At 41.8% G+C, this 13,340-nt stretch overlaps 1 protein-coding gene across 5 annotated transcripts in view; it reads left to right on the top strand.

Annotated features, from left to right (window-relative positions):
• The first annotated feature begins 498 nt into the window (after positions 1–498).
• Positions 499–13,340, top strand: part of col11a1a (collagen, type XI, alpha 1a) — a 106,214-nt gene continuing 93,372 nt past the window's right edge. For 2 of the 5 annotated variants that reach the window (XM_015056933.1, XM_015056932.1), the window contains exons 1-4: positions 501–935; positions 7,277–7,441; positions 7,665–7,878; positions 11,671–11,833. In XM_015056933.1, the coding sequence (XP_014912419.1) occupies positions 821–935; positions 7,277–7,441; positions 7,665–7,878; positions 11,671–11,833 (657 nt within the window). In that variant the 5' untranslated portion in view covers positions 501–820. Of the gene's footprint in view, positions 936–7,276; positions 7,442–7,664; positions 7,879–11,670; positions 11,834–13,340 lie in introns of all 5 variants that reach the window. The other 3 variants (XM_015056928.1, XM_015056929.1, XM_015056930.1) reach the window with 3 other exon arrangements.

Genomic DNA, 13,340 nt, shown 5'->3' on the forward strand with positions numbered 1-13,340 from the left:
ATTTTAAGACATTTATTTCTGTTAATTATGAAGATTTTCTGCTTCCAGCTGACAAAAACATGATTAAGATTAGAATGTTACATCAGACCAATAATAATAATAATAATAATAAAACTTTCATACAGAAATGTGGGCTTAATGAAAAGTTTGTTTTAAATTTTATTAATCCTGAAAGGAATTGTTAAAAAAATAATAATTCTAATAGTGATAATTAGGTGGAAGTTATTTTTGAATCACACGGATGTGATTGTTTATGAACCAGTCCATAAACAATAATGTGGGGCAGAAACTGATAAATGCATCTGTGTGTACCACATATGTTTAATGAGACCCTTCCAGCACTTTGTATGTTTTTATGTTTTAATGAACCTTGCCACTTTTGAATGCACCCGCACTCGGATAAGACGACTGGGGGCTAATGGGTGGACCCTGAGGAGAACTTCCAGCCCCGTGATTTGTTCATCGGGGGCTGGTCGACTTGTCAGTCCCCCTGTAATCGTTGCACTGGTTTGCGGAGCTTGTCCAACCCTCCCTGTCCTGGGGGACGCACGAAGTGGAGCGGCTGCACTTGGTGTGCGTTTTTGTTAAAACCCTGATACCTTCACTGTGAAGGCTGGGCGCCGGGAAAGAGGATCTGGCCCCTCTTTGTGGTGGAGAGAAGAGGCTCAACCCCCCCCTCCTCCCCTCAACCTCCCCCCCTACACACACACATATGGCTCCTCTGTAGGACAGTTTCCATTTTTCATTCGGGATCGTGGAAGGGACGCCAAAAAAGACAAAAAGTCACCTGAAGTCGCGCTCACTTTGTGGGACCCCGAACATGGAGATGCAACGGTGGTCCACAAGGTGGAAAACGAAACGTTGGCTCATGGATTCCACTAGAACTGCATTCATCACTTTAACACTGCTTCTGCAGGCTGCTTGTGTCAGAGCAGGTAAGGAACAGCGAGAGGCGAAGTGTAATGAAGTGTGAGCGGGCTGAGACGGAGCGCCGGCTGGATGAGGAAAGGGTTGATGGGGGGTGGGGGGGGAGAGAGACGGACTTTACCTGAGCGCAACAGCAACAGGTTTGCATCCTCGTAGAGCGAGTTTTATTGTGGACACCTGCGGAAAGTTTACGCTGCAGCAGTGTTGCTGTGCAGACAGCAGAGCGCTCTTCTGCCGGAGACGACAAGTGCGTTAAAGTGTTCTGTCTCGGTGTCCAAAATAAAAAACTAAAAAAAAAATACACCTCATATGTACGCATGAATGGAAGCGTCTACCCAGAGGATGAAACACTTCGCTCTGTTAAATTGATCCTCAGCCGCTGGTATGCGCTTAGAAAGACCCGGGAGCAGAGCGGCTTTCTCCTTTTCTTTTTTTTTAATTTTTTTAAAGATTCACTTCATCTCAAAGACACCTCTTTGTTAAGAGTGGCGGTCCTCTGGGTGGGTATTTGTTGGACCCTTCATTTTGGTGACATTTTCCATGTATTGTGAAGGTCTGCTTGGATGCAGTATTTGATAGGGTCATGATATTTCGGGTGCCATACACATTAAAACTTTGCTTCTTAATAAGATATTTGGCCACTTGGGTGGACTTTGGTTGCCTTTTTGGGGCCACATCCCTTGTAGAGTGCTCAAGATAGTAAGGAGAGCAGTGTGGTCATCCTGATGTTGGGAACGGAAGAGGAGCTTGATGAAAATGCGGGTGAACTGGAATCAGTTGGAGATATTCAACAGCATCCATGCTTTCCTGATAATGTCTGTATGGAGTGGCAAGAATGTCACCCCATCCGTTGAGTTGCGGGGATGTGAAATTGCAAGTCTAGACTCACTTTAATTGACAGTAGCTTCATGTAATGCTTCAGTGGGTGTAATACCATGACCCGAAGAGGAGATAGGCCCGACAGGATGGGTGATTAATTGAAGGCTATGATGCAACCTGCAATTTTTGTTGGCCCACACAGCAGGCAGTCTGTTGGCACATGGTGCTAGGATAACTCCAAACTTCTGGGTTGAGGTTTATTCTTTTTTCTTTGTCAGAGGGGTTACACGAGGTCAGGGAGACGAACCCTATCTCCATGCTGCCCTGGTCCACACTAAAGGCCCAGTCACTGGTGTCTAGCCCGCTACCCTACCTCCCCCCCACCCACCTCGTCTCTCTCCAACTGCTAACTTTGCACTCAGATGCTTGGTAGGCTGCAGGACAAGGCTGGGTTGTGCGATTGGTGGGACCGCTTCCCCTCTAAGTACTGAGCGCTTATTTGATGATGGTCCTTGTTGCGCTTCCCTATGATTTCGGAGCCTTCAAAGGACAGAGCCTGCATGAAGAGCTAGTCCGCAGTCATAATAGGCACTGTAGTCACATGGCTCCAGATTATTCAGGCCTCACACATTGGACGATGGACAACTGAGGTTTAATTTGGCTGAACGTATGATGCAACCATTGGTTAATTCATTGTACTTTTAAAGGACCTCAAAGGAAATTGCGACAATAACTCGACAAATTGGAGTCAGTTTCTCTTAACATCGAGTTAAATTAGGTGTAACATCTAATTTAGCTTGCTGCTGATGCATCCTGCTGGATGATTGCTGGAACTGCATGCCGGATTTGCAAAGTCTCACCTTTCCTTTCAACTCCTCTCTAGGTCCTGCCTCTTCATATATACATTTTCAAGTATGCCGCTGCAGGACCCATCTGTGTTCCTAAGTCTGAGTCAGTCAGTCCCTTCAGAGCTGTTTATAGCAGCCAGAGCAGTTTCTGCAGGGTGCTCCAGCAGTGTACAGACACGTTTTCTCAGCCCCCGGGGCACAAGCTCAGATGTGCATTCCAACAAAAAGAAGAGAAAAAAAAGTTAGCATTTTAAGAGGACTTTGCTTAATATGTTCAACTGGGAAGTTCAGAGCTTTGTCCACTGAAGCATCAATGGATTTATGGTGTTTGACCATAAATCGGAGACAATCTGTTTGTCCTCCAGAGAAAGTACAAAAGGATGTCTTGAGTCAGAATTTGAAACAAAAATCAACTCCGTCTTCTTTATAGCCATGAGAACTAAGGTTTTTGCTTCATTATATACACGAATGATGATTTTTCTTAATTTATTTTTTTCTGTATGGAGGTATCCATTAGCATGAGTTGATGTGAGGAAAACCTAAGTAGGGGAGAGTGGAGAGAAGGAATGCTTTGAAAAACTGGGTAGGTCTGAGTGAAATTTCCTTGGTATGACACTCAGCATAAAGCCGTCTTGTTTTAGCCGGCAGCGTGATGGAAGTCGAGGGAAGCCAGAGGAGAGGAGGGAGAGCTGGGGAAAGCGGGTGGGGGGGTTAGGAGGTAATATATGAAGGGAGAGACATTCTGACGGAAGACGGTGTTAGAGTCTCAGGGAGCTGCAGGTGAAAAGGTTTCACCTGTGGGTTTTTTTTGTTTTGTTTTTGTTACTGATTTACCTTGCTGTAAAGGTGTAAAAACAACATTAACGCTTCCTGTTTGTTTTGGTTTTGTTGAACCCTGATTTCTTTGGCTTCATCCCAGAGAAAAGCTCTTCACTTATCTCCAAGAAGATAGGGGTTTTTACCGTGAACACGGGGCAGGTGTTATCCAATCTCTAGTTGAAGTAGAGCTGCTCCTCCCATTGTTCCACACCTCCCAAGTTTGCATACGCTTGAACAGAAGAGACGGTCTAATATTTTAATCCTTCCTACTGTGTAGTCTAGAAAGTTTTCCTTCAGCTATGCGGCCTGTTTGCTTGTCCCTAAGGGCAAACACACACTGACTCATCAGGTGCAGCCTTTCAAAGCCTGCACACACTCATTTGGGCCGCCTTAATGGATTGGCCCGTGTTTGTGTTTTCTCAACACCTCTGTGTGAGGGTCGCAGGCTGGACAAGCTGCAGCATCTGGACTGTTTACATCTGTGCACAAACTCAGAGTGAGGTCCCCGTTTTTCTAAGAAACACATTGGTTCTAGGCCTCTCACGTTAACAAACCTTCCTGGATGATAAATTGTCCCAGAAGTTATTGCGATAAACGATAATATTGTTGTTTTGAGATCTTTTTCAGGGAATATAATGGTAATGGGATAAAAATGCAAGAACACTCTCTCGAAGATCAATAAACTTTAAATTCTAAAGAATATTTAATACTGGAAGTGGACGACATTTTAAATATCCAAAGTAAATAAGCAAAACAACAAATAATTGAATTATGAACTCTCTGTGGACAAAATTGTTCTTCCAAAAAAGGGCTAGTTGAGACCAAAGCACCATACTGAAGACTTTTGTCAAACAGTTTTTGTTAGAAAGAGAGAAATGATTGATTATCCAAATGAAAATGATTGAGCTCGTTTTGATTAATTAATTGATTTATTGAGGCAGACCAAACTGGTTCATCCTGAAGTTGTTATTGCTGCTGCAATATTTCAGCATTCAAACAGACTGGAGGTAATGTTACTTTGACTTAATTGCGTGTTATGATTACTTGCTGTAATGTGCTTATATGGAGGTTAACTCAATGTGGGCATATGCAGATGATTCTCACTTTTACCAGCTGAGAGGAAAATGCTTAAGAGTCTACAGTCATGTCTCCCTTTGACAAAATGCAGCCTAATGCTGATTGGCTTGCAGGGTTTTGCATGGTGCATGCTGTGTTGGCTGAAGCAGGTCTGTTCTTGTTGCATGCACTATTGGCAGGCATTTATGAGATGAACGCAGACGGTGAAAAATACAGTGCTGTAATGTGTTTGGCCTTTTATGTCTTCTATTTTTTTTTGTCACAATTGAATATTTGAGATCATCAAACAAATTTTTGTACGCAAAGAGATGAAGAGCGAGTTCAAAAAGTAATTTTATTTCAATAAATATCCATCCATGTTCGGAAGTAGCCAAAGAAACCCAGATCATCACACTGCCACCAATTTTGAATGTCAGCATAATGTTTTTTTTATTATTTTTTATTTTTAATGTGTGTTTTATACCTGATGTAACAGAATGCACACATTCCAAAGAGTTCCACTTTGTTTTCTTCAGCTCACAAAAAATTTATGCAGAAGCTTTTTTTTTTGTCTTTTAGTAAATGTGAAACAGACTTTTTGTTGTTGGTGGCAGTTTTAGCCTTAATATTGAATAATAAATATAGATTTTCTCTGAAGCAGACGAGGCCTGCAGAGCTTTAGGTCTTACTATGAGTTCTTTTGTGACCTCCTCCGAGTTTTGATGGGTTTGTCACGACTGGGAAGGTTCACTACTGTTTAGTGTTTTCTCTAATTGTCTACAATGACATGTAAACCTTTTCAGTCACCTGATGGATGTAATTTGCTTTTTTTTCTTACAGTTTTCAGAATTGCTTTGAATTGAATTGAGCTGCTTGTTGACATATTTGTTCTGAGTGGTTTATACTGGTCTGGTGAAGGCATAGGATTGGTTCAACTAAATGTCCTCAGCTGTTGGAAAAAAAATTGAGGTAATTACAGTTATTTTATGAACTAACAGAGAAGGGGTTTACTTTTTTTTTTTTTTTACATAGGGCCAGGTAGGTTTGAATGCTTTTTAAAATATATATAATTAATGAAATCACAATATAGAAAACTCCATTGTAAAAAATTCTATATATTCAATTTATCTTTTTCTGATAAAATTTGTTTGAGATCCTGAAATGTTTAAATGAGAAAACAACAAAAGTAGGCAGACACATTTTTGCTAGCTTTTAAAGACGGAGGCCATGTTGGTTATAGCAGCTGGAGGAGAAGGGTTGCTAATGCTAATGTAGAAAGGAAACACCGTCTTTTTCTTTGCTGTTGCTGTTTTGTTTTGTTTTTTTAATTATATGATATTGCTTTATTCTTTGTACACGGTAAGCCTTTTTGTTTTGCTTCGGGATGGATTGCTGACCAAAGCTAGTTAGCATTAGCATGTGTCCACTATTTTGATCTTAACCAGCTAATATTAGCTGAAGCAGTAAACAAACGTTTGCTAGTGTAAATTAAAATGATTGAGACCATCAACTGACAGACATTAAAATTATTATCAGCATCATTCTATCTTCTCATGAGGTTTTATTTCAAGTCTGATCAGGTTGTTGTGTAGTTCCAAATCGTGGAAGTGAAACCTGCAGTAAGTGTTGTTTTAGTTTCTTTGGCTCAGCCACTTACCAGACAATAATGGACCTCGTCACACCGAGTCGGTACTTTAGCTTGTCTTCAAGCTAACGTGTTATACTGAGAGGTTATTCTGACGGAAAGAATAATGATGATAGTCCCCAGGAGATTTTGTGGGAACTCACACAGGCTTCTTTATGTGAAGTGCACCGGATTGAAGAGCCTTATCAAAGTAAACCTATCCAGGTGTGATATAACTCCAACTCTGTTGCTACTTTGTTCATTATGGTGCTTGGTATGCTCGGTTATTTTCCTGTCTGGGGAGCCTGTAAAACCTGGTCCCTGCAGCACTTCCCAGCATAGCTATTTAGATTTGCATGAGTGATTAGCCTCAACACTAAATCAGGATGCTATTCAAATTTTCACTCGGCAAGATAATGTTATTATTAATAGTCTTCATGCCATTTGAATGTTTTTCTAGTAAAGAAATAAAAATGGTAATTTTACTCCTTTCTTCATTTTTCACTTTTGACATTTTGGTTGATTTTATTCGTCCTTTTTGTTGTATGAACTGTGTCAGGTACCAACCACAAGGTCATATTCTGTCGTAGGGCATATTAGTCGTCTTGGTCTGAACAATGATTAGAACAACTGTCAATAGAAATGTAACTAAATCTAAGCTATTCAGAAAAAAACACACCTATTTTATTTGAAAACGTGCATAGCTGTTGATCGCCATAATTCATCAAAAAATACTAATTTACCAAGAAAAGTAAACTGCAATGGTTATCTACATGTGTGGTTTGTTTACAGGTACAAAGTGGAAGTAGAGCATGATGAATAAAATACAGCATAGCTACAGAATTGAGTTATGAATCGGCACAGAGACAAACTGGTCCATGACTGGCTCAGACAAAAACATATTACCTCCACTGTAAAAAAACAAACAAACAAACAAACAAACAAAAACCTCTTCATATTCTGACCTAAAAAATGTTCAATCATGCTAACCCAAGTGTTTTCAACACCTTTCCCCCACTGTTGTTTGAACCTGTAGGTTTGGTATGTTCCAAATGTTGTATGTTGTCTCCTGTGGCAAAAAATAAAAACTTTAAATTAAAATTCTTCATTTTATGTATACAGTCTAATGAAATCAGAAAGTCTTGAGTACAATGAACTGATGTTCCATTTTCTCTTCGAACAGCAGAGCCAGTGGACGTCTTAAAAGCGTTAGGATTTCAAAATTACCCCGAAGGAGTGACAAAAGTAACAGGATTTTGTGCAAACCGAAGAGCATCGAAGTCAGACTCAGCCTACAGAATCGCCAGGCAGATCCAGATCAGCGCCCCCACCTCACAGTTATTCCCTGGTAAGATGAACCCCTTTGTTTTTAGTTCGCTTTGGATTTATTGGTGTGTGGTCTGATGAAAGCATAGTTACTCACTGTTAACTGTTTAGCAGTCTGACCACAAGCTTTTGTATAAATCATCATAATCATCATAAAACTTGAACTACCTTATTTGGATGCAGCTACCCAACATGCTGCTGTAAAAACTTCACCTGCCTGTTCCATCCTTCCGTTTTTCATTCAGGTGGCGTTTTTCCTGAGGATTTCTCCATCCTGACCACCCTGCGCCCCGAGTCTGGCCTCCAGTCCTTCTTGCTGTCCATTTACAATGAGCAAGGAGTTCAGCAGCTGGGTGTAGAGGTAGGACGCTCACCTGCTTTCCTGTATGAGGATCAAACCGGCAAGCCAGCCCCGGAGGACTACCCTCTGTTCACCTCTCTCAACCTTTCTAATGGAAAGTAAGTACAATTTTTTTTTTTTTATTCGATTCACGCTGCTCACGCTCAGAAAGATAAGTCTGGACTTACAGACAACGGTCATACAGAGAAATTTGCATAACATGAACTCGAGCCAATTGAGGGGTCTGAGATTTTGCACGGGAAACAATGCAAGAAATAACATTTACGTTTCAATGCTGTTTTTACAGCTGCCTCAGAATGACCACGGCTCCAGATGCTTTACAGATGTTCTCGCAGTTATTTCTTCCTTTGATGCATTACTCATTTGATCATAAATTTGCTTTCATGTTACATCTCACAAAGACAAGACAAGACACGATCATTGCAGTCTTTTTGGTTAAACTAAGACTTTACATTTCTTTTATTTATTTTTAAGAATTGTGAAGTGTGTTTCAATGAATCTCTCATCAGACCAGTTCAAACATTGCAGTGCTTCTGCTCCAAGGTGGTTCTAATGCTCACAAATGCATCAACAATGCCCTTTCTGTTTTTACATACAGTTTAGTTTACAATTATGCGCCATTAGTTTGATCAGTATAGCTATTTTAGACTTTAAAGTTAATCCAATGAATTAAAGCCAAAAAGCTACGTTAGCATTGTTAGCGAGCAACAGTTAGCATTTTTCACTGCCTTGTTTTGCTCTGAAAATGGCCCCACATAAGCAATAGGAGTGTTGAGGCTTTTCTAATACTAATAGGTGTTAGCTAACCTGATGAGAAATCTTCATTAATTGACTTTGTTGACCCAACAGGGAAACTCAAGTACTGCTTCCTCCTTATTTCAAAATAATGTGGCATTTCTCAAACAGAAATAAATTAGATAAAGCACAAACTGGCATATCTGTAGTTCTTGCAGTTCTCTACATGTATACGATTCACATTCTGGCAAAAGCTGAAAAGTGCTTACAATGATAAAAATCCTGAGTCCATATTTATTCATATTAAATTTAACATTTAAGTGTTTGTACTTTGTTTTTTAGCAAGTAGCCAATCCAGTCGCAGGTTGTCATGACTGGAATATCCGTCTCGTCAGGGTTCTGTGGGCACAAGACAAGTCAGAGACAAGAAGACGTTGGATCACTGGACCTCAGCAGGGCTGTTATGGGCAAACTGACCTCATCCACGAACTCCCTGCCTCTGTTATTTTAGAGAGGGGGAAGCAAGGAGGGGATAGAAGAAGCTCTAAATTTCCTTTCTGCCCCCTTGGATTACCTTACCCAAACCAGAAACAGTTCTTCTAACCCTTGGGAGAAAACCTGATTATGCACTCCCAGCTGAGTTGTCACTCAGATCTTTGTAGCTGAAAAAAGAAACATACAGGCGCAGGATGAAATGACTTAGCACACTGGACCCTTTGAGAGTCGTAAAACTACAAATATAACTATTAGCCTATTCTGTCTTTTTTTAGTTTTTAAAATCTGTGTTCATGTCTATTGCTATATAACCTTAAGTGGTAAAATATTTAAAAGGAAATTTTGCTCCTTTTAGCTAGTTTTTTAGTAAATTATACAACGTTTATGAATTTCTGCCTATGAAACCAGGTCCCTAGCAGAGGATTTTACCAATTCTTGTTTTGGAGGCAGTCCAAGACTAAATCCTCAGTGACTCAGAGTGTGTACTGTCTGCAGTTCGTCTGGAGTCTTATGTGCTGAGAAATGAGAGACACTGCAAATATTCTGCAATAATCTTCTAAAATGACTATGTAAAGTCAATTTTCACATTAATAGAGATAAAACTGGTCAAATCAGTTTGATCATCTCAAATCGGGTAAGATTTTAACCTTTTAATAGAACACCCCTTTAAGAAATCCTGAACTATTCCTTTAAGTCAGCATTTGTTTGCCTGCTGTATAGGTGACAAGTAATCCTTTGTGCAGCAGTGTTGAGCTTACAGGGTATTGCACGTTTCTTTCTCCCTAAGCTCCACTGCCTGCCCTGGAATGTGTCTGTATGGTTTAGCTGTGTTGAACTTGCCGAACGAATGAATGACTATCAGATCAGAAATGCTACTTTTTCTCATCCTAAACCGTGGCATTGCAAAGGTCCCATCCTCGACCTTAGAAGAGTGTTTTGACTGCACCTCCTGTTCTGTCAGGAAAAAGGCCTTCCTGGATCTTGACACACACTTTCCACAATGTTCACCACGTCTGTCATGCCGAGTAACCCAGAAGGAGGATTAAGTTTGGAGTTTAATTAGTGTAATCCTGTGCTAAATGGGGCAAAAGTGTGGGGCCAAGAATGTGGTCCGCTATTGCCTGGAATGCAATAGCTCCTGACCGTAGTGACAAATGGTGGAAAGGCAACGGAGGTGTCGGACTCACGTGTGACCCAAGGCAACTATTTGGGCTCATCGATAATTTCTACTCTGGCGCTTGGGGATTCTTGAGCCACAATGTTTTTTAGTATGTAAAATTCAATTATTCATTCATTACGTTTCGATACCAGCCCCTGCTGGGAAGCCGGAACCGAGCCCACCAGTCAGAGAGCTAGAGGAGGCGTACAGTCTGGACAGACTGCCAGTCTATCACACAGCCAACATGCATGGCTTTAGACTTGGGGAGGAAGTGCTAGAGTGCCTGAAAAGTTCATACAGAATGGCTCCTGCCAAGATTTAAAGCTGCACTATGTAACTTTTACAAAAATTATTTTTTAATTTTTTGCATATTTGTTAAAACGCTCATGTTGTGACAGTATGATATGAGACAGATAATCTATGAAAGAAACCAAGCCCTTCCACCTCCTCCATGTGCTGCTACTGCTGTCTGGAGATGTGCACCGCTCCCAGTCAGAAACAACCAATCAGAGCCAATGGCAATGCTAACGCAGGGAAACCACTCGCAATTGCAGGAAAACCGCTTATTGTCTGTCATCGGTGGCTATGCTAACTAGCCTTAGCATCCAAGACAGGCCCTACTGATGGGGAGGAGCTCACACGACCATGATTGACAGCGCTAAGACCCGCCTCCTGGCTCTGATTGGTTGTTCCTAGGTAGCACTGGGAGAAGACAGACAAGCTTAAATTTTCACAGATTATGTCTCATTCCATAACGTCAACACATGGAGACAATTTCAACAAATATGTAAAATAAAAAAATCATAAAAGTTACATACTGCAGCTTTAATTTAGACTAAGGGCTAGCTGCTGTGTCACTGTTCAGCTTGCATAGTAAGAAGTAAAAGTGGAAGAGGGAACAAGCAAGAAGTCACTGAGAATGAGTGGTATACTGAACAAGGGACAGATGGCTGATTAGAAAGAGAGAGAAAGTGGTACAGGTGTGTTAAACCAGGGAGAGAACTAAAACATCCAGGATGCCGGCCCTCGAGGACCGACTTTGGGCGCCACTGAACTAGAGTAACAAAGAATAAGTAGACACAAGACATAAACATAATAAGCTAGAACTACTAAGAAAGGACTGAACCAGAGTAGAACAGAAACACGGCTGATTTGATCAAAGAAAAGGAACCAAGGAACACAAAAATGAACAAAACCTCAAACCAACTCAAACAACCCAAGATCGTGACACCCCAGTCGTCTTACAGCCTGACTCGATTTCCGTTCAGTTTTTTGTTCACAAAAATTGGTCAGACATTTTCTTTTGTGGGGTTTTGCTCTTGTATCCTTTGTCAACCACACTTTGCAAACACACTGCGGTGTCCTAGAGGATTTCAGGTTTGTTTAGAAGAGTTAGAAGTGCTCTTTAAGTGCATTATTATTCTTACTACTACAGTGTTTTGTGGAGCTGGTCTTTACCTTTTCTGTTTGAGTAACATCTGCTTCTCCTGACTTTGACCAGGTGGCGTCGGGTAGCCATCAGTGTTGAGAAGAAGACGGTCACCATCATTGTGGATTGTATGAGGAAGATCACCAAGCCTCTGCTCAGGAGTAACCAAGGCTCCATCAGCACCAGCGGCATTACAGTGTTTGGCACCAGGATCCTGGATGAGGATGTTTTCCAGGTAAAACTTTGATAGGTGAACTGTCTCAAAGCGGTTCTAGTGAGTTCCTTCGACTTTTAGCACATCTGCTGAGATAATTTATTATCTACTGTATAGCTGGGTAAGTCACCAGTCTTTCACCCGGGAGACCCGGGTTCGAATCCAGGCTGGGGCAAAAAAAAAAAAAAAGATACAACAGTGACATTGAGCTATTCAGTGTGGGTCCTTAGGCAAGACCCTTGGAGCTATATAGCCTACCTCATACCATGAGAGACATTGATATGCATAACATGCCGGCTCAGACATTGCCCAGCCAAACAAGGTCTGCGTCAGGTGCTGGGGAACCAGAGCACCCTGGTGAAAAATGGGCTATTGGAACAAGACGGAAATGGGCGAGAGATGAAAACATGGATCTGTTGGAATGCTACTACTCAAGTAACCCTAGTCAGAGGGGCTACATGCAAAGACTGTGGTTAGTTCGACATCCCCAGTCGACACTAACTGCCAAACAGCCAGTAGCTCAGTGTTACAACATCTGCAAACGGCAACTGCTATCACAACTTGAGATTGATGAGGCATCATAGCAGCTAAGATAAGTGGGCACATGGATAAATACATGAGCACGGCACAGAAGGGCATAAGCATAAATAGCAGAGGAGCCAAACACCAACTCCTTGTAGACCACACAGTCGCCCGAGACACCAACCTGTGCATGGCTTGGATTGATTACAAGAAAGCCTATGACTCAATGCCAAATGTGGCATGGATAAATGTGCCCACCATCAGTCACCTCCTCTACATGGATGACATCAAGCTGTACGCCAAGAGCGAGCGAGACATCAACTCACTGATCCACAAAGAGAGGGAAGGTCGTCCACACAGAAGGACGACCTCAGTCCAGTGTATTGTTCTTTCTTGCTCCCAGAAGGAACAATAGCAGACATTGATAACAGTTGGTCACAAGGAAAGGAGCCACAGCCAAATACCTCCAACGAATAAGGCCTGAAGAGCCAGCTCAATGGCAAGAACAAGATCCATGCAATAAGCAGCTATGCCTTACCAGTAATCAGATACAGATAATAATTAGCTGGCCAATGGAGGAGATGAAGACCACGGATGTTAAGACTCGGATGTGCTCAGCGAATGTCTCAGGCAATGGGGAACAGAGGACGAGGTGCTGGAGGTACCATCATGGGAGGACAAGCCCCTACATGGGATGTACCACCGACAAATAACTGAAGTGGCTGATATCAGGAAATCCTACCAATGGCTGGAGAAAGCTGGACTCAAGGACAGCACAGAGGCCCTCATCCTGGCCGCCCAGGAACAGGCCCTAAACACCAGAGCAATAGAGGCTCAGATCTACCACACCAGACAAGACCCAAGGTGTAGGTTGTGCAAGGAGGCCTCTGAGACAGTCCAGCACATAACAGCAGGGTGCAAGATGCTGGAAGGGAAAGCGTACATGGAACGACATAACCAAGTGGCGGGCATAGTGTACAGGATGTATATATATATATATATATAT

This window comes from Poecilia latipinna, unplaced genomic scaffold (assembly GCF_001443285.1).
Source record: "Poecilia latipinna isolate Pla-1442-1.1 unplaced genomic scaffold, P_latipinna-1.0 Scaffold1418, whole genome shotgun sequence".
Lineage (NCBI taxonomy): Eukaryota > Metazoa > Chordata > Actinopteri > Cyprinodontiformes > Poeciliidae > Poecilia > Poecilia latipinna.